This window comes from Sarcophilus harrisii, chromosome 2 (genome assembly GCF_902635505.1).
Source record: "Sarcophilus harrisii chromosome 2, mSarHar1.11, whole genome shotgun sequence".
Taxonomy (NCBI): domain Eukaryota; kingdom Metazoa; phylum Chordata; class Mammalia; order Dasyuromorphia; family Dasyuridae; genus Sarcophilus; species Sarcophilus harrisii.
The window spans coordinates 618,149,106-618,174,827 of record NC_045427.1 but is presented as its reverse complement, the minus strand read 5'-3'; the positions used below and the strand labels follow the sequence as shown (position 1 = coordinate 618,174,827).

The 25,722-nt window shown below is 46.6% G+C and overlaps 2 protein-coding genes across 7 annotated transcripts in view; one reads left to right on the top strand and one right to left on the bottom strand.

The window, feature by feature from the left end:
* Positions 1-236: 236 nt before the first annotated feature.
* Positions 237-6,761, top strand: ISLR (immunoglobulin superfamily containing leucine rich repeat). Of its 4 annotated transcripts, XM_031956625.1 has the most exons (4): positions 237-420; positions 656-776; positions 3,846-3,920; positions 4,372-6,761. In XM_031956625.1, exon 4 carries the CDS (start codon positions 4,379-4,381, stop codon positions 5,633-5,635), a length of 1,257 nt encoding a protein of 418 aa, XP_031812485.1. In that variant the 5' UTR covers positions 237-420; positions 656-776; positions 3,846-3,920; positions 4,372-4,378; the 3' UTR covers positions 5,636-6,761. The 4 variants fall into 4 exon arrangements, with proteins under 4 accessions (XP_031812485.1, XP_031812488.1, XP_031812487.1 ...); XM_031956628.1 differs by lacking the exon at positions 3,846-3,920; XM_031956627.1 differs by lacking the exon at positions 237-420 and having other exon boundaries at positions 526-776.
* Positions 6,762-17,939: 11,178 nt separating this feature from the next.
* STRA6 (signaling receptor and transporter of retinol STRA6) overlaps positions 17,940-25,722 on the bottom strand; it is a 76,032-nt gene continuing 68,249 nt past the window's right edge. For all 3 annotated transcript variants that reach the window (XM_031956622.1, XM_031956623.1, XM_031956624.1), the window contains exons 14-18: positions 25,390-25,507; positions 25,184-25,285; positions 23,321-23,484; positions 21,259-21,405; positions 17,940-20,742 (exon numbers count right to left, since the gene is read on the bottom strand). In XM_031956622.1, coding sequence (XP_031812482.1) covers positions 20,573-20,742; positions 21,259-21,405; positions 23,321-23,484; positions 25,184-25,285; positions 25,390-25,507 — 701 coding nt within the window. In that variant the 3' untranslated portion in view covers positions 17,940-20,572. The remainder of the gene's footprint in view (positions 20,743-21,258; positions 21,406-23,320; positions 23,485-25,183; positions 25,286-25,389; positions 25,508-25,722) is intronic.

Here is a 25,722-nt window from a genome sequence, read left to right as displayed (position 1 = left end):
AAAAAATAACCAGCCCGTGCATTCCTTCCTCTGCAGACCACGGAAAAAATAACCCCCCTTCTTAACCTCCAGAGTGGATTTGACAAACCCCCAGATCCTGCTTTGGGAGCTGGACTCAAAGTCCGCCTCCTTCACCCCCACCCCCCCTTTTCGAGGTCCTTCCGGCCAGCACTGTGTCTTTAAGAAACTCCTAAGTTTATGGAAATCCGCCCCCCACCCCACCCCCCAAAAAGTGAGAGAGAGAGAGCACAGCCCAAAAACTTTGGCATCCCTGCCTCCTCCAGTTTCTGGTGTCACTTATGAGCCGCAGGTCCCCGCCGCTGCGCAGGCGATGTTTGGGTGGCTGCGGGACGGCAGCGCCAGGGCGTCCTGAGCCCGCACCCAGTGCCTCCCAGCCTGGGTTCGGCGGCAGTGGCTGCGGTAGGCACCTCAGAGATGGGGGGGGGCGGGCGGGCTTGGGGGGACTTGAGGGGGGGAGGGAGCAGTGAGCCCGCCCAGCCCCTGGCTCCTTCCTCCTGGAGGCGAAACCGCCCCCTAGGTCGGGGCCTCCCTCCGCCGGCCACAGCTGGCCCCGGGGAGCCCGAGCGCTCCAGGCTCTGGCGCAGTTCCCTCCTGACTGTGTGGGTCTGTTTCTGTCGTTTCTGATTCCCTTCAGAGGGTCGGGAAGCAGCAGGCTGTCGGGACCTCCGACCCACTTTAGCCAGCCCGTCCTAATCCTTGTTCCCAAAGCCTTGTTGCCAAAGACAAAGGAGTGGAGAGAGGGAGGAAAAAAAGAGGTAAGGGCTTTTATTTTATTGTTGTTATTTTAAAGACGTTGTGGGCTGGGCTGGAGAACCTTGGCAGGAACGACTTGAACTTGACAGAGGCCCCAGGGAGCCTCGATTGGGCTGACTCCCCCCCTCCTCCCCTCCCCCAGGCAGGGACAGATGCCCGATGGTTGATTTCGAGAAACTTTCTCAAACTCCCGAGAAACTTCCCAGGAAGCCGTGGCTGGAGGCCAGGCAGGGGCCGTTTGGGGCCAGGGGCCCCTCGGATGCCCGCTGACGCCCGCTCCAGGGAACCCGGGGAAATCCCCGACTTCCACCTTCCACCGCGGGCGCGGCGGAGGCAGGGCAGGGAGCAGAGGAGATGGAGCCGGGCTCGTGCAGCCGGCCGCCTCCCTCGGAACGGGAAAGACAGGGAGACCCCCGAGGCGCCCCGAACCCCCAAAGCGGAGGAGGCGGGGAGGGGGGCGAGGCGGGGAGGGAGCGGAGGAGGGGGCGTTCGGGCGAATTCATTTAGCCGGGGTCCCTGGGCGCCCAGGGCTAACTGGAGAAGTTTGAAAGCAGCAGGCGACTGGGTGTGTTTCAGGAGTGGGGGTGGGGGACTCCGCAGCATAACAGGGGCCTTCAATAAGCGAATATAAATACATACCTAGCAGTGGGGCCCTCGGAGGGAGACGGCTGAGTCTGGGACGGCAGCAGGGAGGGAAAAGCATTGGGGGCGTGGGAGGGGCCGATTTCTGGGTCTGCTGCAGACGCCGACCTGGAAGAGACTCCGGAGACCGTCTAACCCGAGGATCTTGCACAGGAGGAAACTGAGACTTGGAGAGCGGAGGTAACCTGGTCAGGTTCCCAGCGCCGGCTCACCGGGACTAGGTCCCAGGCGCCCTGACTGCCCGGGACGCGCTCTTCCCACTGCCCAGTGCCGCCTGTTTGTCCGAATGGAAAACGAATCCACGGGGGTTTTTTTTGAGGGGGGAATGGGGTGGTGTGGGTAGAACGTTATTTCGCTATTAGTTAATATCAGAGACCCTAAGAGTCGGGGGTGGAAGGGGATTTGGGGTCAGAATTTCTGTGGTCTGTGACCCACTGGAGATCTCCGGGATGGGGACGGGTGGGCCCGCGGGGGAGCAGCCACCGGGTATGAGTGCAAAGGCGGCAGCAGTTTGGGGCTCAGAAACTAGCAGCAGAGTGAGGGCACGTCCGAAGCCCCTCGGCAAACTCATTTTAAAAAATCTGATCTGAGATTACCTCGTCATACAATGTCAGAGGGAGAAGTGACTTGAGAAAGAAACTGTTAAAAGACGAGAAACCGAGTCTTGCTTCGGGCCATGCAGGGAATTGGTGTGGACCGAACCTGGACCAGAATTCAGGCCTCCTGCTTCTCTGTTTAGCTCTCTTATGAGAAAACCATAAGTTGAAGGAACTCTCAAGTGCCCAAATAAGGGCTGGAGGAGGGACTTGGACCAAGGTCTTCTGGCTCTGTCTAGTTTCCTTTCAGTCACATCGTGCTGTATCTCCTGCCTCACAAGGCGCGGATCCCTGGGACGGGAGCAGGAGGGATACCAGGCTTTTAAAATGAGATTGTAGGGAAGGAGTTTGCCTTTCTTTACATCCCCAGAACATAGCTTGGTGCCTTGCACCTAGTAAGTACTTAATAAATATTTACTAACTGACTTAGATTAGGCATTTAACCAACCTCAAGGCCAAGTATGGAGTAACGGACTTTCATGACACCTTGGCTCCCCATAGAAATAAGAAAGTATTATCTCTGTAGACTCAGCTAGATAGGAGGGGGTGTTCTGGGAGCAGCATTCAGTATTCCAGGACCCTATGGAATAAGTAGGGTAAGTGGGATCCCAAAGAGGGAATGTGGAACTTGGAGCTGCCCCCATGTCTTCCCAAGGAAACAGCTCAGACTCAAAGGGAATCTGCCCTCATCTTCCATGGCCGTATATGTGAGGCTGCTAATGTCTAATCTAGGGTCGCTGGAAGCTTATTACTAAAAGGATTCAGCTGTCATGGAAAGGTCACCACACATCTAAGCCAGCAGTTATTTAGGATCAGACTTGCAGGCTGGAGCTAAGAGATGGATTATCCATGGGTCCTTCCGTTCATTCTCCTGCAGTAGGGTAGGAATACAAATCAATCCATCCAAGCCAAGTTCTGTTCTTAAAAATCCCCCAAATCATCATCTCTATGGAGAACCCCAAGAAGAAGTCACAGAACTCCTTCTATAGTCTAATGTCGATCCTTCCTGATCAAAGATACGCCATGAGTATCTGTAGTTCTTCAAAGAAATCCCTTGCCTTAGGGAGCTTTTATTTTCCTGGGTGGAATGAAATCTAAATCTAGGTAGATAAGAATCATACAAAGTAACTAAGAGTGCTGGCAACTTGTACAACTTAATTCCCTTTGGGGGCCTCAGTTTCCTCATTTGTAAAATGAGATTGACCTCACTTGTAGATGTCAGTGACCTCTACAATTTCTTCCACTTCTGAATCTTTTATTCTATGTGGAGGAAGGAAAGGAGGGAAATCCAAGAAGATTTTTGGAAAGGGCACAGATGATAGGATAGTTTATTCAAATGCATGGAGGCAGAAGATGTTATTCCAAAAAGTCCAGGATTCAGAAAGGACAGTAGTATTAAATAAGGCTGGGGAGGTAGGTGGGAACTGTTGCAGAAGGCTATAATTACTAGGCTCGGAAATTATCCAGCACACAAGAGGGAACGATGAAGGCTTGCAGGCGGGAGAATGACATCATCAGACCTATGCCTTTGGAGAATACTTTTGGCAGTTGTGCATAAATGTAGGTCTTGGGAATCCTTTTCTGATGGGATTATGGGGAAAGTATCAAGTCCCTAAGATCCCAAGTGCTTCTCTTTGGGAACCAGCCTAAGGCTGAGTCTGGAGAAGTCAAAGAAAGATGTCCTGTCATCTGTGGAGAGGGTTCAAGTGCCTTACGTCCCAGCCTAGTTCTGGTTTGGACTGTCCTGCCTGTACCTAAGGTCTTCAGCTCAGCAGGTATATCCTATCACTATCCATGTTGCTCTGAATCATCCCTTCTATGTCTCTGTTTCAGATCTCCCTCCTTCCTTTGAAACGGATTCTTTGGGACACGTCCAAGTCTCTCACACAGTGACTTTGATTTAAGGAGGTATACAGGCCCTGTTCCCATTCTGTTCTGATTAATTCAATCAGGAAGTATTCTCACCAAATAGAGATGATTATTATAACGGGGAAGGGGTAATCACTGGAGCAGAACCCTCACACTAAGAAATTGCATTAGGATGGGCCTGACAAATAGGTTGTGTGTTTGTTATAGTCTCCCACTTTGTGGATGAGGAAGCTGAGGCTTAGAGAGATGCAGTGAGTGACATCCCTTCACGATTTATACTAAGTCATGTCTCCTGACCTCAGGACCTGGGTTCCTTCCAATTCCCCAGATTTCTTGTGTCAAAAATGTGACATTTTCCCCTCTGTAAGTAATTTAGCTGTCCCCGTTGGGACTGAGGACCCTCTGCGAGTGTAGCAGAATGCGCTGGGAGACATGGCTGTAGCCCTGACCCCGGGGCTGCTTTTCTAACCACCTCCTCCTCCATCCCCAGGGAAGAGATGAAGGGACTCCACCTGCTGTGGCTGGCCGGCTTCCTGGGCTCAGTCTCGGGCTGCCCTGAGGTCTGTGACTGTGGGGAGAAGTACGGCTTCCAGATCTCCGACTGTGCCTACCGCGACCTGCAGACGGTGCCCTCGGGCTTCCCGGCCAACGTGACCACGCTCAGCCTTTCGGCCAACCGCCTGGGGGACCTGGAGGCGGGGGCCTTCGACGAGGTGCCGCTGCTGCAGTCTCTGTGGCTGGCCCACAATGAGATCCGGGTCGTGGCCCCCGGCAGCCTGGCCCCCCTGGTCTACCTCAAGAGCCTGGACCTGAGTCACAACCTCATCTCCAACTTCTCCTGGAACGACCTGCACAACCTCAGTGCCCTGCAGCTGCTCAAGATGGACAGCAACGAGCTGGCCGTGATACCCCGGGACGCCTTCAAGAACCTCGGGGACCTGCGGTCCCTGCAGCTCAACCACAACCGGTTCCTGACTCTGGTGGACGGCACTTTCGAGGGACTCACTTCCCTGTCCCACTTGCAGATCAACGACAACCCCTTCAACTGCACCTGCGGCTTGCTGTGGCTCAAGGTGTGGGCCGTGGCCACGGCGGTCTCCATCCCCGAGCAGGACAACATCGCCTGCTCCTCGCCCCCTTTCCTCAAGGGCATCCCCCTGGGCCGGCTGCCCCCCCTGCACTGCGCCCCGCCCACGGTGCAGCTCACCTACCAGCCCAACCAGGACGGGGCCGAGCTCCGGGACGGCTTCGTCCTGGCCCTGCACTGCGACACCGACGGGCAGCCCCCGCCCGAGGTCCAGTGGCGGATCCAGACGCCCGGAGGCAAGGTGGAGATCACCAGCCCCAACGTGGGTCCTGACGGACGCGTCCCGGGAGTGCCCGGGTCCCCCCAGCCCCGGTTCCAGGCGTTCGCCAACGGAAGCCTGCTCATCCCGGGCTTTGGGAAACAGGAGGAAGGGACCTATAGCTGCCGGGCCACCAACGAGCTGGGGAGCGCGGAGGGCTCGGTGAATGTGGCTCTGGCGTCTCCGGGGGAAGCCAGCGAGGACGCCCTGGGCCGCAAGTTCCACGGCAAGGCCGTGGAGGGCAAGGGCTGCTACACCGTGGACAACGAGGTGCAGCCGTCAGGCCCCGAAGACAACGTGGTCATCATTTACCTGTCCAGCACAAACCCCAAGAAAAGCGGGGCAAGTTCCCTCGGGCAGCTGGGCTCCTGGCTTCTCTTCCTGGCCCTTTTCCACCTGGCCTTCTAACTCCTCCCCTTTCCTTCTTTCTTCTCTGTGCCCTTCAGTATCCTGCTCCTCTCAATACCTCCATCTAGGTAGAGGATCTGCCGAGCTCTCCCTCATCCAAATCCATCCCTGTCACTGGGACCCTTTCCAAGGGCACCCTCCAGCCTTTTTAGTCTTGCTAGGGACTGGAGGGGAACAACTGGCGTGGCTTCCAGAAGGTGAAATAAGCTCTTCCTCCCAGTGTTCTGGTGTCTACTTTCTGCCCCAAATGCTCCACAATAGGCCCGTTAAACCAGTCTTATTCACTCATGGCTGAGACATCCTGAAAAGCCATTGGGGCAACTAGAGACAGAATGGGGCAAGCCTTGATATGTGCCTTCAGTTCAACTGGGAAAAACCCCCTACAACAAACCCAAATTGGGCGCCTTTGTGATCTCTCAGCCCCCGCTTTTAATCACCTCCTCCTCATCCCTTTTAAGTTAGCCCCCAAGCTTCCTCTGAGCAGCTGGGGCCAGCTCTTAGGGACCAATTCATTCCAAGGTGCTATTAATAACAGCTTCAGTGTTTCCCCTCCTCAAGTGGATTCATGTTCCAACTTGGACAGTATCTGGGGTGGAAGGAAGGAGCTTTAATAGGCAATGGAGGGAATAGTTAGGAGAAGTGGGTTCTTCCTAGCTCTTCTCACTTCATTTCAGTGGGCAAGGATGGCCCTCCTGGGGTCACTGAGCGATGGCTGCAGAGACCATTTTGGGCAAAGACAGAGGAGGGAAGGCTCACACCACGCTGATGGGCCTGATCTGTATCTCCTCTCCCTTCATGGCCCCCTCCTGTCCATTCCCCCTCCCTCAACCTGAGGGACCCTCCATCTACAGGGATAAGGGCTTGAGAAGCATCTCCCCCCTCAGATTGAAGGAAAGGAGCTCGTACTAACATGATCCTGTCTCTGTCTACCAGGAGAAGAAGGGAGGCTGTGTCTGCAATTCCCTCCTCCTCCTTACCTGTCTATAGCCTTCCTCAGCCCTCCTGCCTCTTCCCTCATATAGATGTATTCTCCCAGAGACCCTGTCCCACCTTCTGCCATTGAGTGATGGAACAGAAGAGGGCCAAGTTGTTGCTTGCTGTAATAAATAGTATTTCTATGAGTGTTTTTACATTGTGACATTTTCTTGGGGGTGGAGATGGAAGATGAGAGAGGGGATATCCAAGATAAGAAGGGCCATCTCTCCAATGCCCCTTGGATCTTTAGTAAAAGCAAATCACCCTCCCATCTATCTTGTGAATATAATATCCCCATTTCACAGATTGAGAAGCTGAGAAGATTGATTTATTTTCCAACTGGTCCCAGATGCCTTTACCCAAAGAAATAAAGCATGAAGTGAAGCATGAAGCAGGCCAGGTTTCAAGCTAGGTTTTCTATGAACTCCTGTCACTTCTTCAGGAGCTCACCGGTCCAAAGAGAAATCATAAATAGCAATATGAACATGTTAGCACATGCATGTCACTTTGGGAAAACCCCAGAAGCGCTCTTGAATTCGCTGCATCACAGGAATGGGAAAATGCTCTCTCCCTCCCCAGATTATCTTCACTTATCCATGGATGTGCTGTAACTCCTGATAGACCATGAGCCTTTAGTGAGCTGGTTCTATGGATGTCAGATGCTTGGAGAACAGCTAAGCTCAACAAATTAGCCCTTCCTCAACTTAATGCAGTAAGATAAAGGGAAGAGCTAAAAGGCAAAAATGGCTGGCTCTTCAGAGGGAGAAAGGGGTTCCAGTGCCCATGGTCAGCGTGTGAGGGGCCCGGTGAGTGTGGAAAATGGGGCTCACCTGCACACGAAATGCCAGGTTCAGTTCAGGAAGCATTTATTAAGTCCCTGCTGCATACAAAGGCCTAAACTAGATCCTGGAGATAGTTTTGTTATCTCCTTCCTTCAAGGAGTTTATGTTCTAAACATGTCCATGGATAAGTGAGGATAATCTGGGGAGGGGAGAGCTCTAAGGATAACAAATGGGAAAGTGATTTTAAAAATGTGATGCCTTCTTTAAATGTAGCAGAATAATTGTGAGCTGTGGGCCCAGAATCCTAGGTTGGAGTTCCACTGAACACATCCAGCCTTAGAAGTGCCACTGAAATACTTCTCTTTGCTTGGGATCTCCATCCAGTGAGGCTCCTGAGGATATTAGGTCCCACTAGGTCTGGGACCAAGGAATGGTGGTCCAGCTGGCTCCATATTGTTTCAAAAGGGCTTAATGTGGTCCAAAACTGCAACCACTTTCCTCCAAGCCTCAGATTTCCTATCTGTAAATAATGCCCCGGACCATATAACTAGTTATGAGTAAAGGTGGGATCTAAATCTGGACTTCCTGACTAAAAGCAGAACTCTGTCCACTATACCAAATGATTTTTAAATTGTTGGGTCTCAGGATGCCTTTGCGCTTTTGAAAATTATTGAGAGCCCCTCCAAAAAGTTTTTGTTTATATGGGAGGGAGGGAGGGAGAGGGAGAAAAAAAGAGAGGGAAAGAGAGAAAGGGAAAGAAAGAGGGAGGGAAAGAGAGGAGAGGGAGGGAGAGAAAGAGAGGGAAAGGAAGAGAAAGGAAAAGAGAGAAGGAGAGGGAGGGAGAGGTGGAGAGAGAGGAAGGAAGAAGAGAAGGGAAAAGAAGGGGGGAGAGAAAGAGAGATACTATACTGAAAACTGGAATATCTTAGTATTATTATGAAAATGGTTTTGATTTTGCAGCACTCTGAAGGGACCTCAGGGACTCTAGGGCTTCCTGGGGTACCCATTTTGAGGGTCACTGGGCTGCAACACAATTGCCTCACTTCACAGGAGGATTCACAAATAGGATCCCCTTTTAGGAAGGGTTCAGTATTTGTTTAAGACAAGAGAGAAGGAGAGGGTAGGAGTGAAGGTGATGAGATCAGAGATAATTATAGGGAGGTAGGGTTAGGAATGGGAGGAGCCTAGAAGGTGAAAGGTAGTGGGGAAAGGGGAGAGAAAGCAGGAGAGACTGGGGCACAGTGCTAGGGGTGTGTGGGTCTAACCTTACAATGTTCCACCCATACCTGAACACAACACTTCAGATTTAGTCTGAGTACAAGGGGACTCCTGATTCCCAAAAGCTGGGGGATTAGGTGTGGGGTTAGTAAGATGTGATCCAATGTGATTTTGGAGATGCTCTTTTTGCCACCATTTCCTCAGCTGTAAACTGAGGATGTTAGACTACATGACATCCAAAGTCCCTTCTATGTATAATCCAATAGTCTCAAGCATGTCTATGTGTCCAAAGCATTTTTAAGACATTCATTTCCACGGTGCTGATTTATATTGCATACAAAACCCATGATAACTCCCAAATCTTCTTCAGACATGACGCATTAGTATTGTCTTCCCCATATTGTTTTTGTGAAGCTTTTTTTTAGTTTTTTAACTCAATTCTGGGACTTTACACACTCTTAAATTTCATCTAATTAGATCTGGTTCCAGGCTTTGGCTTGTCAAAGTCATTTTGGATGCTGGCCCTGTCATTCACTGTGTCAGCTCTCTCCCAGCTTGTGTCTGTCCCCTGCCAACCTGATGAGCTCAACCTTCATCTGAGTCATTGATAAAAACAAGAAGCTTCCCAGGCCCAAGGGCCAAGCACAAGAGACTGTCAGGGACCACTTTCCCTGCAAAAGGGCTGCTGGGAGACAAGAGAGTTCCATTCAGTCCCCCACCAGCCCATTCAACTTTGATGGGCTCATGTAAGGTTCCTAGGAAGTCAATGGCAAAAAGAATTTTCCAACACTTGCATTGATAAGTATGACTTAGGATTGTGGCTATCGTATAAACCAGACAGCGAGGGAAGCCTGCCCTGAGTTTAGGAGAATCGGGAAGGAACCTAAGCCCCTGGTCTGGCCCTTCCTGCACTCTTCCAGGGAACATACATCCAGAATGCCTCCTGCTTGTCCCCCCTCCAATAGGCTGGACACTGCCAGGCCATAGGTGGGGAGTTTCAGCTGTCTTGGAACCATCTGGGGCTTTTCAATAGATCCTTAGATGCGTGACTCCCAGGTGAAGAGAAGCCCTGTTGGTAGCCTCCTTCCCTCCTCCCCTCCTCAGCCTCTGTCCTCTGCCTTTCACCAGCCTCCCTCCTCATTCACTCTCCCTCCATTGCTCTTAATTGCGGTTTTCTTAGGGCCTCATTACTGACTTCAAAAGGGCTTCCCTGCCAGAGAACAGCAAACAGCCTTTCATCGAGTCCTTGCCCCTGCTTTTAGCTCAAAAAGTTTCAACAGCTTTTAATTGCCTGGGTTACAAAATTCAGGGAAAAGCTGGAGCTGGAAGGCAGAAGTCGCTACCTTGGCTGGGGCTGATGCAGCTGGGAGAAGGCAGGGAAGGGCACAGCGGGCACTAAGTCACCAAAGGCTGGCAGCCTCTGTTTCTCTGGCTGTCTCTGGCTTCTGTCTGTCTGTCTCTGCCTCTCTGTGTCTGTCTCTCTCTGTTTCTCTGTATCTGTCTCTGGCTTCTGTCTGTCTGTCTCTGTCTCTGATTGGCTGTCTGTCTCTGTTTCTCTGAATCTGTCTCTGACTATCTCTGGCTTCTGTCTGTGTGTCTCTGTCTCTCTGAATCTGTCTCTGACTGTCTCTGGCTTGTCTGTGTGTCTCTGTCTCTCTGTATCTGTCTCTGGCTGGATGTCTGTCTCTCTGTTTTTCTGTGTCTGTCTTTGTTTCTGTCTCTCTCTCTCTCTGTCTTGCTCCCTATGTGTTTCTTTTTCTCTGTGTCTGTCTCTCTTTCTCTTGTGCTCTCTCTCTTCCTCCCTCTCACTTCCTCTCCCCTTTCTACCTATCTCTTTCCCTCTTCCTCCTTTATTTCTCCCCTTCTTTCTCTTTGCTCTTCCTTTCCCTTTCTCTCTCTCTCCCCATCTCCTCTTCTGGTTCTTAATTCTTTCTTTATGTCCTCTTCTCCTTTTCACTGAACAATCCTTTCCCCCTTTTCTCTCTTCTCCCTCTTTTCCTCTTTATCTTTCACTCTTTTCCACTTATTCTTTTCTCTTTTTCTTTCCTTTCTCTTCCCTCTTCCCTCCTTTCTTCCCTTTTCTATTTCCTTTTATCCCTTTTTCCTCCATCCCTTTCTTCATCCATCTTTCTCTCCTGCCTTTCTTTAATCACTCCCATCTTACCTGTCTATTTCCCTCTCTGCCACCCCTTTCCCTTTTCTTTCCTACTTTCTTTTCTCTTTTCTTCTCTCTCTCTCTCCCTATTCTCCTCTCACTTCTTTTTCTCTTCTTCCCCCTCCTCTCCCTTTTTTCAGCAGGAAAAAAACAGAACTGAGACCTTGCTCAGAATGAGACTTGTGGTCCAGATTCTAAGCATCAACAGATTTAAAAATGAGGATAGGAATGGGGAGAAGGAAATTAAAGGTAGACAGGGAAGCGTGCTCCCACACCGTGCCTGTGGAAAGTAGCTCCTCACATCTGGTAAAGAACAGTTAATCCCAGCAGGTTTTGCAGTGTCTTTGGAGCCAGGCTTAGCTGGGGTAGACATCTGATCCTCAGAGGTGCAGACTGGTTAACTGTTCCACACGGCCCTGTTCCAGGGGTTTTCTCTGAACCAACAATTCTATTCACTAGAATCTTGTTTTCTTCCTCACTCACCTAGCCTATAAAATGGGTGTTGTCCTGGTTCCCTTCTCCCACATCAGCTCTCTAAGGGGTATATGTATGCGTGTATGTATATATTGTGTATGTTTGTGTGTGTTGTGTGTGTGTGTCTCCATATGTATGTATAGTGTATATGTATACATGTATGTGTGTATATGTGTTGTGTGTGTTGGGGGGCAGGTGAGGGAGGGGGGATTACAGTATCCTCCATTAGGTTCTAATTACATGTTTCTAAAATGAGGGGCTCAGGCTAGACAATCTCTCAGCCCCTTTTAGCTCTCAGTCTGAGAATCTGTGATTCTCCTCCTTTGTGTTTAGTTTCTGGCTGAGTCCCCCCCACCTTGCCTCTGCAGCCCTATCTCATGGTCCATTCCTTCCTCATAAACATGGGATGGTGGAAGGGCCACTGACAAGGCCTCAGGGCCCCTGGATCCCAATCCACCCTGCAGCCTTAGACAAGCCACTCTCAGCTTCCCAGTCTGTAAAAGGACAATCGGCTTCACTGATACCTGGGGTCTTGTTTCAATGGTAACATTTTGTTTCCAGGATTTCCACTTCTTCCAGTTCAAGGTAAGAGCAGAGTGGGGGACACAGTGGCCACAGATGAAACTCTCTTTACTTACAAGGAGAAAGGAGAAGAATTTTGCCTAGAAACAAGGAGAGAAGAGTCTCCATATCCACTCCCCACCTCCTGGGCTATTCCTATTGTTCCGTAGATCCTGCTTCCTTTGCCCCATTCCATCTTGTTACACCATGAATTCCACTACTGAACCTCTCAGAATATAGAGAATATCACTTAATCTAAGGCTGAGGAAAGTGTTTTGGGAACCTCAAAGTGCTAATGAAAGTTATTGCCAACATCATCGCGGTTCTGGTTGGTGACGAATGCTTCCCCATCCACACGGTCCCCACCTGAGTCCATAGGGCATTCCAACCCCAGCAAATTTCTTCTCACTTTCTTCCTCTTCCCTATATAATGAACCATGTCATTTGGTCCCACCTATACATGAACAGGGAACTTTTCTACAACATCTTCAAAAAGTGGATCCTCAGCCTCTGCTTAGATATCTCCAGTGAATGTGAGCTCATCCCCTCCCCAGACAGCTAGTATCTTGTAACAGCTCCGATTGTTCACAAGTTTGGGGACAGAGTGAGCCCAAATCTGCCTCTTTGTAACTTCTACCTATCACTGAGATCTGCCCTGAGACCAAGAGGTCTCAGGGCTTCTTAACCTTTTTCCACTCATGAATCCTGTTTGCTTGAGAAATTTTTAAGAGGCACTGGGTATATAAAATAGGCATAAAAATCATTTACTGATAATAGAGCATAATTTTGTGACCCCCAGATTCAGTTATGAGATCCCATGTAGGGTTAAGAATCCGTTTAAGAAGCTTGGTTCTACATGACTGCTCTACAAATACTTGGGGGGCAGTTGTCATGTCCCCACTAAGTCTTTATTTCAGTTTAAACATTACACATTTTTAAACCTAATCTCTCATAATCCAGTCTCCAAATGCTCTCCTTCATCTGCTCCCATCACTGAAGCTGCCTTCACGTCCATAATTCTGTCCACTGAAATACTTATGTCTGTCTGCCCCTACAGTATCCTATCTCAGGAGACGGATATGCAAAGTCAATAATTTATATAAAATATTCGCAAACCCTGATCTAAGTAAAGGTCAGCTATTACAGCAGATGAGTGATGAGCACCGGTTGATTGATAGGGTGGCCCTTCCAAGAAATGATGGGGGTGGGAGGGAGTAGAGAGAGGGAAAGTCAAGATGGTAGAGAGTAGACAGATCTTTATCTAAGCTCTTCCTAGCATCCCTCAGATCAACACCAGATCAAGCCTCTGAACTGGTTTTGGAGTGACAGAACCCACAAATATTTGGAGTATAACAAATAGTCAGCAAAAGATATTTTGGAAGAACTTCAGAAAAGGTTTGTGTTAATCGGGCATGGCAGGGGGAGGCAGCCAAGTGCTGGCACAGCACAGGACCCAGGACAGTGTGGCAGGGAATCCACTGGAAATCTCTTAGCCAGAATTGGCTACTCTGTCCCGATTCAAAAGCCAGTGGATCAGCAGAGTAGCCATGAGACATCCAAAACAAATCCAAAAGGCAAATAGTGAGCCTCTGAACACCAGGATAACACTGGACTTGACCATGCCCACCCAGCACCACAAAGAAAAAGAAAGGGAAAAAACCTGTTTCTTTTAAAAATTAAAAAGTTTACATCTCTATATGGGAAGATGACAAGATAACTCTTGAGAACTGTATCTCTGTTATGAGTATACTTAGAGAGTACAGGTATAATTTGATTTTATTGTGATGATATAAAAAAAACTAGAGGTGGAAAGAGTGTTGTACTGGAAGAAGAGAAAAATGGAAATAAAATAGGCTAAATTACTTCTCATGAAGAGGCAAAAAAAAAAAAAAAAAAAAAAAAGGAGGGAACGAGCATTGGGTAAATCATACTGATGCGGGAAAGATTCCAATCTTTGATTCCCAACCCCCCCCCTAGTTAATGTAAATTACCCTTTGACTCACAAATCCTGGTCCCTTTGAATTCCAATAGAAGATCCGGACCTGTCCCAGCCCCACCGGATCTGAGCCAACTTTGGGGCTACACCCCAAAGCCCCTCGAGCTAAGTCTCCGACTTAAAAGGACCACACTGGGAACCCCTCTTTGCAGAGATTCCAAACATGCCAGCCATGTGAGGACCCTCTGTCCACTGGACCCTCTGTCCAGTGCCCTCCTTATCTCTACCTTCACCCTATCTCCTACTTCTAAACTCAGTAATAAACCTCTTTTATCAATCTAGCTCTCTGGGCCAATAAATACTTTTATTGGGAATTCCACGCCGCTACTAGACCTCATATATCGCCGTATCCTTGCGCTGGATCCAAGGGGTTTGCAGAGGGAACTCTGTTTGACTTTCTGTACCCCAAACCTGCCACTAGACCTTAACTAAACCCTAATTTCATTTAGGTACCCCAAATCTAGACCTCAACACATGGTCTATACCTCAACATTGGAATCTTTCCCGCATCATTACTTTCATTACATTTGGCTCAAAGAGAGAATATTAGATATATTTAGCTTCACAGAGAAACTTATCTTACCCCATAGGGGAGGCTATAAAAGGGAGAACAAAGTAGAAGGGAAAAGGCATAAGAAAGGGGCAGGGACTATAAAAGGGAAGTCTGTTTGAGGTGGTCAGAAGCAAAATATTGGGAGGAGGGAAAGGGGAAAAGGAAAGAGAAACATATAACTTGGGGGAAAAAAGATGGTGGGAAATACAGAGTTAGTCATTTTAACTGTGAATGTGAATGGGATGAACTCTTCCATAAAACAGAAGGGGATAGCAGATTGGATTAAAAGTCAGAATCCTACAATATGTTGTTTACAAGAAATACATTTAAAGCAGAGTGATACATACAGATGAAGGTAAAAGGCTGGAGCAGAATCTATTATGCTTCAGCTGAAGTAAAAAAAAACAAAAAAAAAAACAGGGATAGCGATCCTGATTTCAAATCAAGCAAAAGCAAAAATAGATCTAATTAAAATAGATAAGGAAGGAAACTATATCTGGCTAAAGGGTACCATAGATAATGAAGTGATATCATACTAAACATATGTGCATCAAGTGGTATAGCATCTAACTTTCTAGAAGAGAAGTTAAGAGAGCTGCAAGAAGAATTAGAAAGCAAAACTATATTAGTGGGGGATCTCAACCTTGCTCTCTCAGAACTAGATAAATCAAAGCACAAAATAAATAAGAAAGAAGTTAAGGAAGTAAAGAGAATTTTTTAAAAGTTCGGTATGATAGATCGTTGTAGAAAGTTGAATGAGACAGAAAAAAATATACTATTTCTCAGTGATATGTAGAACCTACACAAAAGTTGATCATGTATTAGGGCACAAAAACTTTAAAATCAAATGCAGAAAGGCAGAAATAGTTTTTTCAGATCATGATGCAATAAAAATTGCATGCAATAAAAGGCATGGGGAAAATAGACCAAAACCTAATTGGAAACTAAATCTAATTCTAAAGAATGAATGGGTGAAACACAAATCATGGGCACAATTGATAATTTCATCCAAGATAATAACAATAATGAGACAACATACCAAAATTTATGGGATGCGGCCAAAGCAATTTGTAAGGGAAGTTTTAGATCTCTATCATTTATCTTATGCTTACTTGCATAAAATAGACAAATAGAAGATCAGTGAATTGGTCATACAACTAAAAAACTAGAAAAAGAACAAATTAAAAATCCCCAATTAAATATCAAATTAGAAATTCTGAAAATAAAAGGGAAGATTAATAAAATTGAAAGTAATAAAACTATTGAATTAACAAAACTAAGAGTTGGTTTTATGAAAAAAAAACAATAAAATTGGTAATCCTTTAGTTAATTTGATTAGAAAAAGGAAAAAAGAAAATCAAATTGTTAGTATCAAAAAGAAAAAGGGAAAATTTTCCATCAATGAAGAGGAAATTAGAGCAATAATTAGGAGTTTTTTTGCCCAAATATATGTCAATAAATCTGATAATCTAAATTAAATGAATACTTACAAAAATACAAATTACCAGATTACCAGATTAAGAAATAAATTAAATAGTCCATTTTAGAAAAAGAAATTGAACACACTATTAATGAACTCCCTAAGAAAAAATTTCCAGGGCCAGATGGATTTACATGTAAATTCTACCAAACATTTAAAGAACAATTAATTCCAATACTATGCTAACTATTTGGGAAAATAGGGAAAAAAGGAGTCCTACCAAATTCCTTTAATGACACAGGTATGGTGCTGATACCTAAACCAGATAGCGTCAAAACTGAAAAAGAAAATTATAAGCCAATTTCCCTAATGAATATTAATGCAAAAAATCCTACTACTAGAAACAATCTACAACTTTAGCAAAGTTGCAGGATATAAACTAAATCTACATAAATCATTAGCATTTTTATATATTACTAAAGTCCAGTAATAAGAGATACAAAGAGAAATTCCATTTAAAATAATTGTAAAATAATATAAAATATTTGGGAGTCTGCTTGCCAGGCAAGTCAGAAACTATATGAACACAATTACAAAATTTCCTCACAAATAAAGTCAGATTCAATCAATTGGAAAAATATCAAGTGCTCATGGTAGGCTGAACTAATATAATAAAAATGACAATACTACCTAAATTAATCTACTTATTCAGTGCCATGCCAATCAAACTCCCAAGAAATTACTTTACAGAGCTAGAAAAAATAAAAACAAAGTTTATCTGGAAGAACAAAAGTTCAAAAATTTCAAGGGAATTAATGGAAAAAATACAAATGAAAGTGGCCTAGCTGTACCAGACCTAAAACTATATTATAAAGCAGCAGTCATCAAAATCATTTGATACTGACTAAGAAATAGAGTAGTTGATCAGTGGAATAGGCTAGATTCACCAGACACAATAGTCAATGACTATAGTAATCTAATGTTTGATAAATCCCAGCTTCTGGGATAAGAACTCACTGTTTAGTAAAAATTGCTGGGAATTAGTATAGCAGAAACTAGGCATTGTCCCACACCTAATACCCTATACCAAGATAAGGTAAAAATGGGTTCATGATTTAGACACAGAGTGATATAATAAGCAAATTAGAAGAACAAAAGATAGTCTACCTCTCAGATCTGTGAAGAGAGGAAGGAATTTTTGGTTAAAGAAAAACTGGAGTATATTATGGAATGCAAAATGGATAATTTTGATTATATTAAGTTAAAAAGTTTTAGTACACACAGACAAAATTAGAAGGGAAGCAATAAATTGGGGAAAATATTTAATATTCAAAGGTTCTGATTAAGGTCTCATTTCTAAAATGTAGAGAGAATTGACCCAAATTTATAAGAATTCAAGCCATTCTCCAATTGATAAATGGTCAAAAGAAATGAACAGACAATTTTCAAATGAAGAAATTGAAACCATTTCTACTCATTTGAAAAGGTGCTTTAAATCATTATTGATCAGAGAAATGCAAATTAAGAGACTCTGAGGTACCACTATACACCTGTCAGGATGTATGATGACAGGAAAAGATAATGATGAATGTTGGAGGGAAATGTGGGAAAAGTGGGACACTGATGCATTGTTGGTGGAGTTGTTGAACTGATTCAACCATTCTGGAGAGCAATGGAGGGATTTACATAAACTGATGCGAAGGGAAGCAAGTAGAATCAAGAGAACCTTGTGCACAGGAACAAGATTATGTAATGATCAATTCTGATGGAAGTGGCTCTCTTCAATAATCATCTGATTTAGGCGAGTTCCAATGGTCTTGTAATAGAGCCATTTGTACCTGGAGAGAGGATCATGGGAACCGAGTGTGGATCACAACATAGTAATTTCATCTTTTTTTGTTGTTTGCTTCCATTTTGTTTTCTTTCTCATTTTTTTCCTTTTTGATCTGATTTTTCTTGTGCAGCACGATAATTGTGAAAATATCTATAGAAGAATTACGCAAGTTTAACATATATTTGATTACTTGCCATCTAGCGGAGGGGGTGAGGGGAAGGGAGGGAAAAATTTGGAACACAGGGTTTTTTGGGATGATTATAGAAAATTATCTATGCATATGTTTTGAAAATAAAAAGTTTTAATAACAATAATAAAATAAATTATCAGAGGTTGTTCATTTGGAGTCATTTATTAGAGGTAATACATCCATCTCCTTCATAAAATGCAAAGGTAGAAATACACTCTAAATATCAGAATTCAAGTTTCTATCCAGGCCATGCCCAGGTTCTGTAACAGCAAACCAGAGGGTAACATATACTTTGAGATGGGAAATGCACCTCAGGGAATTCTCCTGCACTCTCTAGTATTCAAAGTAGCCAAACAGTTAGCAAAAATTCTGACCAGCTTCATGCTTTCTTGCTTTAGAAGTGAGGTTTCTGCTAGTTTCAAAGAGGAAGATAGAAAGTAAGAGGGGGTGGTAAGGGGCGGAAGATGGATTTCAGCACCAAGTCTTGGGCTTGTAAGAACCTTCAGGGGATTCTGGCCAGCCCTCACATATACAATAATCCCCTCAAAAGGAATCAGGCAGCCTCCACTTGAAGCCCTCCATTGAGGAGGAACTCATTACTCCCAAGATCTATCTTCAGGAAGCTCAGATTATTGGGGTTTTGCTTCACACAGCCAGAGCTGTAGCTCTGAGATGCCAAAGGCCATGGGGGCAGAGTTCCTCTCTATTCCATGGTACCTTGGAGGTCTTATGAGGGTTCTGGAGAAACCTATAAGAATCCCTTAGAGTCCAATTTTGGGAGAGTGGGGTTAGGAGACAATGAGGAGAAGGGTTAACATGATACCATGTTAACATCCCAACCTTCCAGTTTGGTCCACATTACATACCCGATTAGATCCAAACCTATCATAAATTCACTGGTACCTGGAAAACGTCAAGGGCTGACTTCAATCAATTTATTTCTCCTATGACCAAAGCAGGATTTGAATCCACAGTCCCCTTGATGTGGAGAGGAAACCATATCTGAAATCATATTCAACATATCACATGTGCATAGAGTTCTCCCAGTGTCATGGACAGAAATCTTTCTTTCTTGTGTACTTGGAGGAGGGAAACAGGAAAGTGGACTATTTGCTGCTTGGGGATATTGTGGAACGTGGGAATGGTCTTTATTTTCTCTCTGGACCTACTTGCTGCTGATTGGACATAGGAGAAGAATTTACTAAAAGGAGAAGGGATAACTTTTGGCTTTTCCCCAGAAAGGGGGCCAAGCCACGAATACTCCAAACTTCTTGGGACAAAGATGGTCATTGGAACTGGAGACTGAGCTTGAGAAGGAGGTGGGAGCCCTGATCCCTTGCAAGGAAGATGGATGCCAAACCAAACACCACTAGGGCCTGAGTCCCAGACAGCTGGGCTGGGATCCCAGGGGTGAGAAGGTACCTTGTGGAGGTGGAGAAAATATCTCAAGAAGTCTTTGGATAGAGCTCTAACAATCAGACTTTTATTGTTGTTCAGTGTGTCCGACTCTTTGTGACCCCGTGAACCATCCTGTCCGTGAAGTTTTCTTGGCAAAGATCGGAGTGATTTTCCACTTCTTTCTCCAATGGATTAAGTCAAACAGTGACTTGCCCAGGGTTATATTTAGCGATCTGAGCCACCTAGTTGCCTCTAAGAATCAAACAAAGCTTAAACGAGGAAGCTGGGGACCATTCAGAGTCACTGGCTGGTAGTGGGGCTTTCTGGAATAGAAAGCTGGATAGGATCTTCAGATACGAGCCCAGTCCTGGCTACTCTCCAGTGCGTAAGGGTCATCGATCTCTAACTTACTGGGTACTTAGTAAAGTCTGTGTTTGGGGGTGGTGTGAAGAAGGATAACAAAGAGGAACCCGAGAATTAATTTGGGGCTGGGTCTCAGAAGGAAAAGAGGTGACCTGAGAGAGGGGAGTACCCTAGAAACTTCCTTAACTCAGATGCTATCTTTTTAACTTCTCTCTTCCTATTCCGATCATCTTACATTTATCTGTGTAAATGGTGTAATTGTACTTGTGATTGTGTGATGTAATGTGTTAAATGGTGTGATTTCCCCAATAGAATGTAATCTCTTTGAAGGCAGGAGTTGTTTTTAAACTTTGGACCCTTAGAGCCCAACACTGACTCTCTCTTAGTAAGTGATACAAGCATTTATTACTTGCATTTATCACAAGCATTATCACTTAATGCTTGTTGACTGAATGGATCAGTGAAAGAATGAGAAGGAAGAATAGAGGCAAGTGAGTCGTGAAGATTATAGATTTTTATCCACTGTGATGGCCTAGGGAAGAAGAGATGGAACCCAGGAGTATTAATTTTCCGAGGTATCTGCAACTTGAGGATGAGATTCTGCTGGGTGTGAGCATGTATGCACACATGTACGTATATATATATATGTATGTATGTATGTATATATATATATATGTATGTATATGCTAGGCAGCTGAGGATGCCAATATTTCTCAGGGGCCACAGCAAATTATTTGTCTCTCTTCACTCCCTCAAAAAAGGCAACAACAAACAGAAGCTGTTACCAGAATGATGCACCATCAGCATTCAGGAGTTGCTCTGGGTACCATCCCTCTAGTGGGAAGAGTCCAGCACATCTCCACGGAAGAGCTTCAAAGCGGTGACTTTGGGAAGAATCCAGGAGGAAGGAGGGAGAGGAAAGAAGGAAAATGTCAGCGAGGCTCCTGCCAGGGACCCTTGGACAGAAACACTTCTGGGCGGTTCCCTCTCCTTTCTCCTCCCAGTTCTACAATCCCCATCAGGGCTTGGGAGGGCTGGGCTGGCTCCCGTTGGCCAGAGGGCCAGCCAGGGCTTTCTTGCGGAAGGCCAGGAGAGATGGATTGCGGATGAGGGTATAAGCTAGTCCCCAGCGGATCCGGCTTTGCTTGGCTCTGGTGGCTGGGCTCTTGGTCCGTGTCATATGGATCCCTGAAGGAGACAGACCGCACAAATCACTACACAGTGTCGGCTCCCTTCCCTCCTGCCCCTCCTGGCTCCTGCCTCCCCTTCCTGAGCTTCCTGAGACTGGGAAAAGATAGGGCCCGAGACAGGAACAGGAGGAGAGATTGACTCATGGACAGCTTAGAAACCTCCTTGTCTCAAAGTCCCATAACATGGAGCTCAGATTTTTCCAGTGTGTGCTTTCGGGATCTGGGCCAGGAAGGACTGAAGCAGAACATTTTATTCTTTAGGTGAGCTGAAATATGGAAGGGGAGGGGGTCTCCTCTGTCAGGCCCACCACCTGGAGCCCTTCTCAGGCAGCCAGGCCCAAATGAGGAGGGAGAAACCTGCAACCAGAGACAGACTTTCATAGGACTCTTCCAAAGTTCCCACAGCAGGAGGAAGCCAGCCAAGGGAAGAAGTTCTGGGATAGAGGGAGACAGGGAGTAGCAAGGAAACCCTGGTCCTCCTCCCGGGCTGGGGACAGCAAAGCCAGCTTCTCACCTTCTATGTCACTGGGTCCGAGAGCAGCTTGGGATCCAGCCAGTCCCTGGGAGCCAGGTAATTGCCGGAGCAGGAAACAAAAGGCTTTCATTATTGGATGTGACTGGCTGACCTCCATCTTCAAGTAATAGCAGTAAGTGCGATAGCCTGAGGGAGGAAGGAAAGCAAAGAGAAGGAAGCCCTTAGGAAGAGGCTGGCTCCCACGGACACCCGGGTTCTCATTGTGGCCACCTCCACAGGCCCAGCATCCCTGCCTGGGAGGCCCTAGCCTTTTAACTGGTCTGTTGTCTGGTGTAGCCTTCTACATGGCCTTCCTGCCTCCCATCTGCCTCCTCTTCACGTTCTCCTTCCAGCTGCTGGAATTATTTTCTCACACACCCCCTACTCCCCTAAAAGCTTCTCTGGCTGAAACCCAGACTTTGGGTTCGATCCCAGGCTGCTCTTCCTGTCTCCATTCACAGTGCTCCCTTTCACCCTGGCAGCCTGGGGTCCCCAGGCTCCCTCCGAACCCTTCTCAGTGCTTTCCCTAAGTCTCCATCCTCTCTTGCCAGGGAAGGCTCCCCTTCCTTGCTCAGCCCTGGAGTCCCCTAGTTCAAGAGCTTCCCCGTCTCCCCAGGTACTAATGCTCTCTTCCCCTCAGATCAAGGTGAGGACTTTTCCATACCAGTCTGCAGAAGGTGATTCCTTGGGAGCAGGGCTTCCCTTTTAAAAATGCTTTCTCTGATCCCTGCCCCCTAGTGCCCTAACAGGGTCCACAACAGCGATGATGCTTAGGAGGATGACGGAATTAAAGCTGCAAAGGGGTCATCTAGTTCAATCCCCTCAATTTACAAATGGGGAAACAGTCCAGGGAAATAAAATGAATGGAGCTAGATCTCACAGATAGTGACAGAGCTGGGTTGTAACCCATTACACCACAATTATGGCTTGTTAAACTGGATTGAATTCAATTAAATATATCTACATACTCTCTGTAGGTAATAATGATAAGAGCAGGCATATATATATAACTTTCAGGTTCACAAAGTATTTAAATAATGTGATCTTATTCCCCCTCATAAAAATTAGGTGCTATTATTAATCCCCATTTTACAGATGAGGAAACTGAGGCATAGGAAGTAACTCAACCAAAATCAATCACTTACTAAGTGTTTGAAGTGGGATTTGAACTCAGATCTTCCTGATGTCGGTTCCCAGACCACAGTTCCCTGTCTGTTGATCTCTCTCTCTCTCCCCCTCCCCCCCTCTGTGTCTCTGTTGCTGTCTCCTCTTTCTCTTCCTTCCCCTCCCTCTCTCTGTCTCCGTCTCTCTCCGTCCGTCTGTCTCCGTCTCTCTCCGTCCGTCTGTCTCCGTCTCTCTCCGTCCGTCTGTCTCCGTCTCTCTCCGTCCGTCTGTCTCCGTCTCTCTCTGTCCGTCTGTCTCCGTCTCTCTCTGTCCGTCTGTCTCTGTCTCTCTGTCTCTCCGTCTGTCTCCATGTCTCCGTCTGTCTCCGTCTCTTGGTCTCTCTCTCATACACTGCATCAGCTACAGGACCGCCCCACACTGGGCTTGCCTGTTTCACAAGCAGCCCAGGAAGCCTAAGCACAGGGAGGCCTCCATCTCTGCAGCCTGTCTGCATATAAAGGAGGTTCCCGGGCTAACTCTCCTACAAACAGTGCAGAACAGCAGGCAGGGTTCTGGGCCCAGGGTCCGGAGTACCTGTATTCAAATCCTGCCTCAGACGGTAGCTGGCTGTGGGATTCCCCCTTTGTACATTTTGGGGGTAAGCATGAGCCCAGATACTCCATCTCCCAGACTAGAGCACACATGCCCGTCCCACACACCGAGGGCCCACAGACATGCCAGCCCACAGGTTTTAGATGGTCTGTGCAGGACATTGCCCTGGTTTAAAGGAAAAAACAACTGCAGAGGGGGAGGGTCTCTAGAGACTGCACTCAGCCCGGTGGGAGGCTCAGGCCCTGTCCTTTGGTGTCTGGGAGGCTCCCTGCCCCATCTGAGCTTCTGCCGGGCTCCCCCACTTTGGTGGCCAGGAGTCTCATATCTGTCCCATGACTGCCCTTACCTGGGTCCCAAATGTCCACACCGCGGGAGAGCAGGCTGCGGTCCAGTTGGCAGAAGTGGACGACATTGAAGAGGGCGGAGACCACCATCCGGCAGATGCCCACAGTAATGCCCACCATCACATTAACGAGGAAGAGCAGGAAAGTGATGGCAAACAGAGCCTTCCTAATGGGGAGGGGGCACAGGAGAAGGCATGACACGGCCTGCCTCCTCCCTTGGGAAAGCCCCCACCCCAGGACCCTAGAATGCTCCAGCTGTCCCTGCCGAAAAGGAGCATTTCACAGCTCCCCCGGGCTGGGGCAAAAGGTGCAATCCAGGAGCTGAGAGAACAGGACTGAGCCTAAAAAGCTCCAGCGTGGACACTTGGGGCACCACGAATCCACGTGGAGAAGATGTCTATGGATAGAGGGGCTCCCTTTCCATTCTGTCCTGACAGTGGGCACCCAGTCTGAACACAAATAAGGGCCCCTCTTTCAGTTCTGGGCTCTCTGAGAGGGCAGAGAAAGGGGACAAAAGAACAGATGAGGAAGAACAAAGCTTAGAATAGGTGGCTGGAGGCTCGGATTTAGAGGTGAGTCTTCCATTTACTCATCACAAAGCCCTGTTCTCACAGTCCAAACTCCTCAGCCACTTAACTTCTCTGACCTCAGTTTCCCTATCTGTGAGATCAAAATAATGATACCTAACCTTTCCTGCTTCCAGGAGCAAACCACTATAGAGCTAGGATCTTAGCTATAGAGGTCCTTAGCGGTATCTAGTTGGAGCCTCCCATTTTCCAGATGTGGCAGCTGAGACTCACTTGCATAGGCTCTCTCGGTAAGTTAGGACTAGCACAAGAATCCAAATATTTCAACCCCTTATTCAACCCACTTTCCCTACCCCCTCAACAATAGATATAAAAGCACAAGGTAAAACTCTAGAATTGTATTGTAGTATTGTAGAAATAATGATAATTTTGTTAATCAAAAATTAAAAAGATAAGGAAGAGTAAAGAAAAAATGTGGGAGACGTTATTTTTCCTTTTTGATCTGATTTTTCTTATGCAGCACGATAATTATGGAAATATGTATAGGAGAACTGCACGTGTTTAACATGTATTGGATTAATTGTTATCTAGGGGAGGGTGTGAGGAAAAGGAAGGAGAAAAAAATTTGGAACACAAGATTTTGCAAGAATGAATGTTGAAAACTATCTTTGCATTTGTTTTGGAAATAAAAAAGCTTTTTTTAAAAAAGAAAAATATGTGAGAGAGATGGAGAAAAGGAAGATTAAAAGGAAAGACAGAGGGATAGTGAAAGAGGAGAAGAGAGAGGAAGAAAAAGGAAGAAGCAGAAAAAACTGGACAGAGAGAATGGGTTAGGGAAAGAAGGAGAAACTGAGGGAAGGGGAAGGACAGAGAAAGTGAAGGATACAGAGAAAGAGATGGAGAGGAAAAGGACAGATAGTTTTACTTTGGATGATAGCTATTTTTGTCTTGCTGGGTTTTTTTTTTCACCTGATGCATAAACAAATTTTGTTCTAGCCTCTCATTTTTATTCTGTATGGTCTACTTTTTAGATGTTTCTTGTCTACATGGACATTAAAATAAACAAAGAAAGAGGAAGGAAGGGAGAAAGGGAGAGGGAGGGAGGGAGGGGAAGAAAGAGAGAGAAGAGAGAGAGAAGGAAGGAGAGAAAGGAGAAAGAAACAGAAAGAAATACAGAGAGAGATGAGGGGAAGGAAAGAGATGGAGAGAAAAAGATGAAGAGAATGAGAGAGAGAGACAGAAAGGAGAAAGGACAGATAATTCAAGAGAAGTACAGAAGGAAAGACAAAGAGAGGAAGAGGGATAGAGAGTGATAGATGGAGAGAGGAGAGTTCTTACTTGTTAGTCAGCTCTTGTTGGCCATGCCGGTTCTCCAGGAAGGCCCAGCGAGCAGCTAGGTTCTGCAGGATCACAGCCAGCACCAGCAGGAGGAAGAAAGGCCTATAGGGAAAGCACCCACAGTGAGGGGCCAAGGGAAGAGCAGCCCAAGGACCTGCAAAAGACCTGGCTTCCTTGACCCGACCTGGCCTGGCCCCCCCACTCACCACGTGCTCCCCAGCACACGCAAGAGCAGGAGATTCCTGCCGTACACGATGGGAATGAAGACCAAAAAGCTGAAAACCACGAATCCAAAGAAAAAGATGATCTGCTGGAGAAAGAGCCCTGGAGGAGGTAAAAGAGACAGTGTCTGGGACTGAGGAGGGAAAGGCTGAGACACTGGTGGTCAGTGCTCAGGAACCTATACTGTGAATATTTCTCTCCTTAGGATCGATCATATGCTGTTCCCCATCCACCAAGTCCCAGCACAGCTGGGCCCCTTCCAAACTAATGCCCTCCTGGGAAACATTCTCCCTGGGAACCCTGCATCTTCTCCTTGG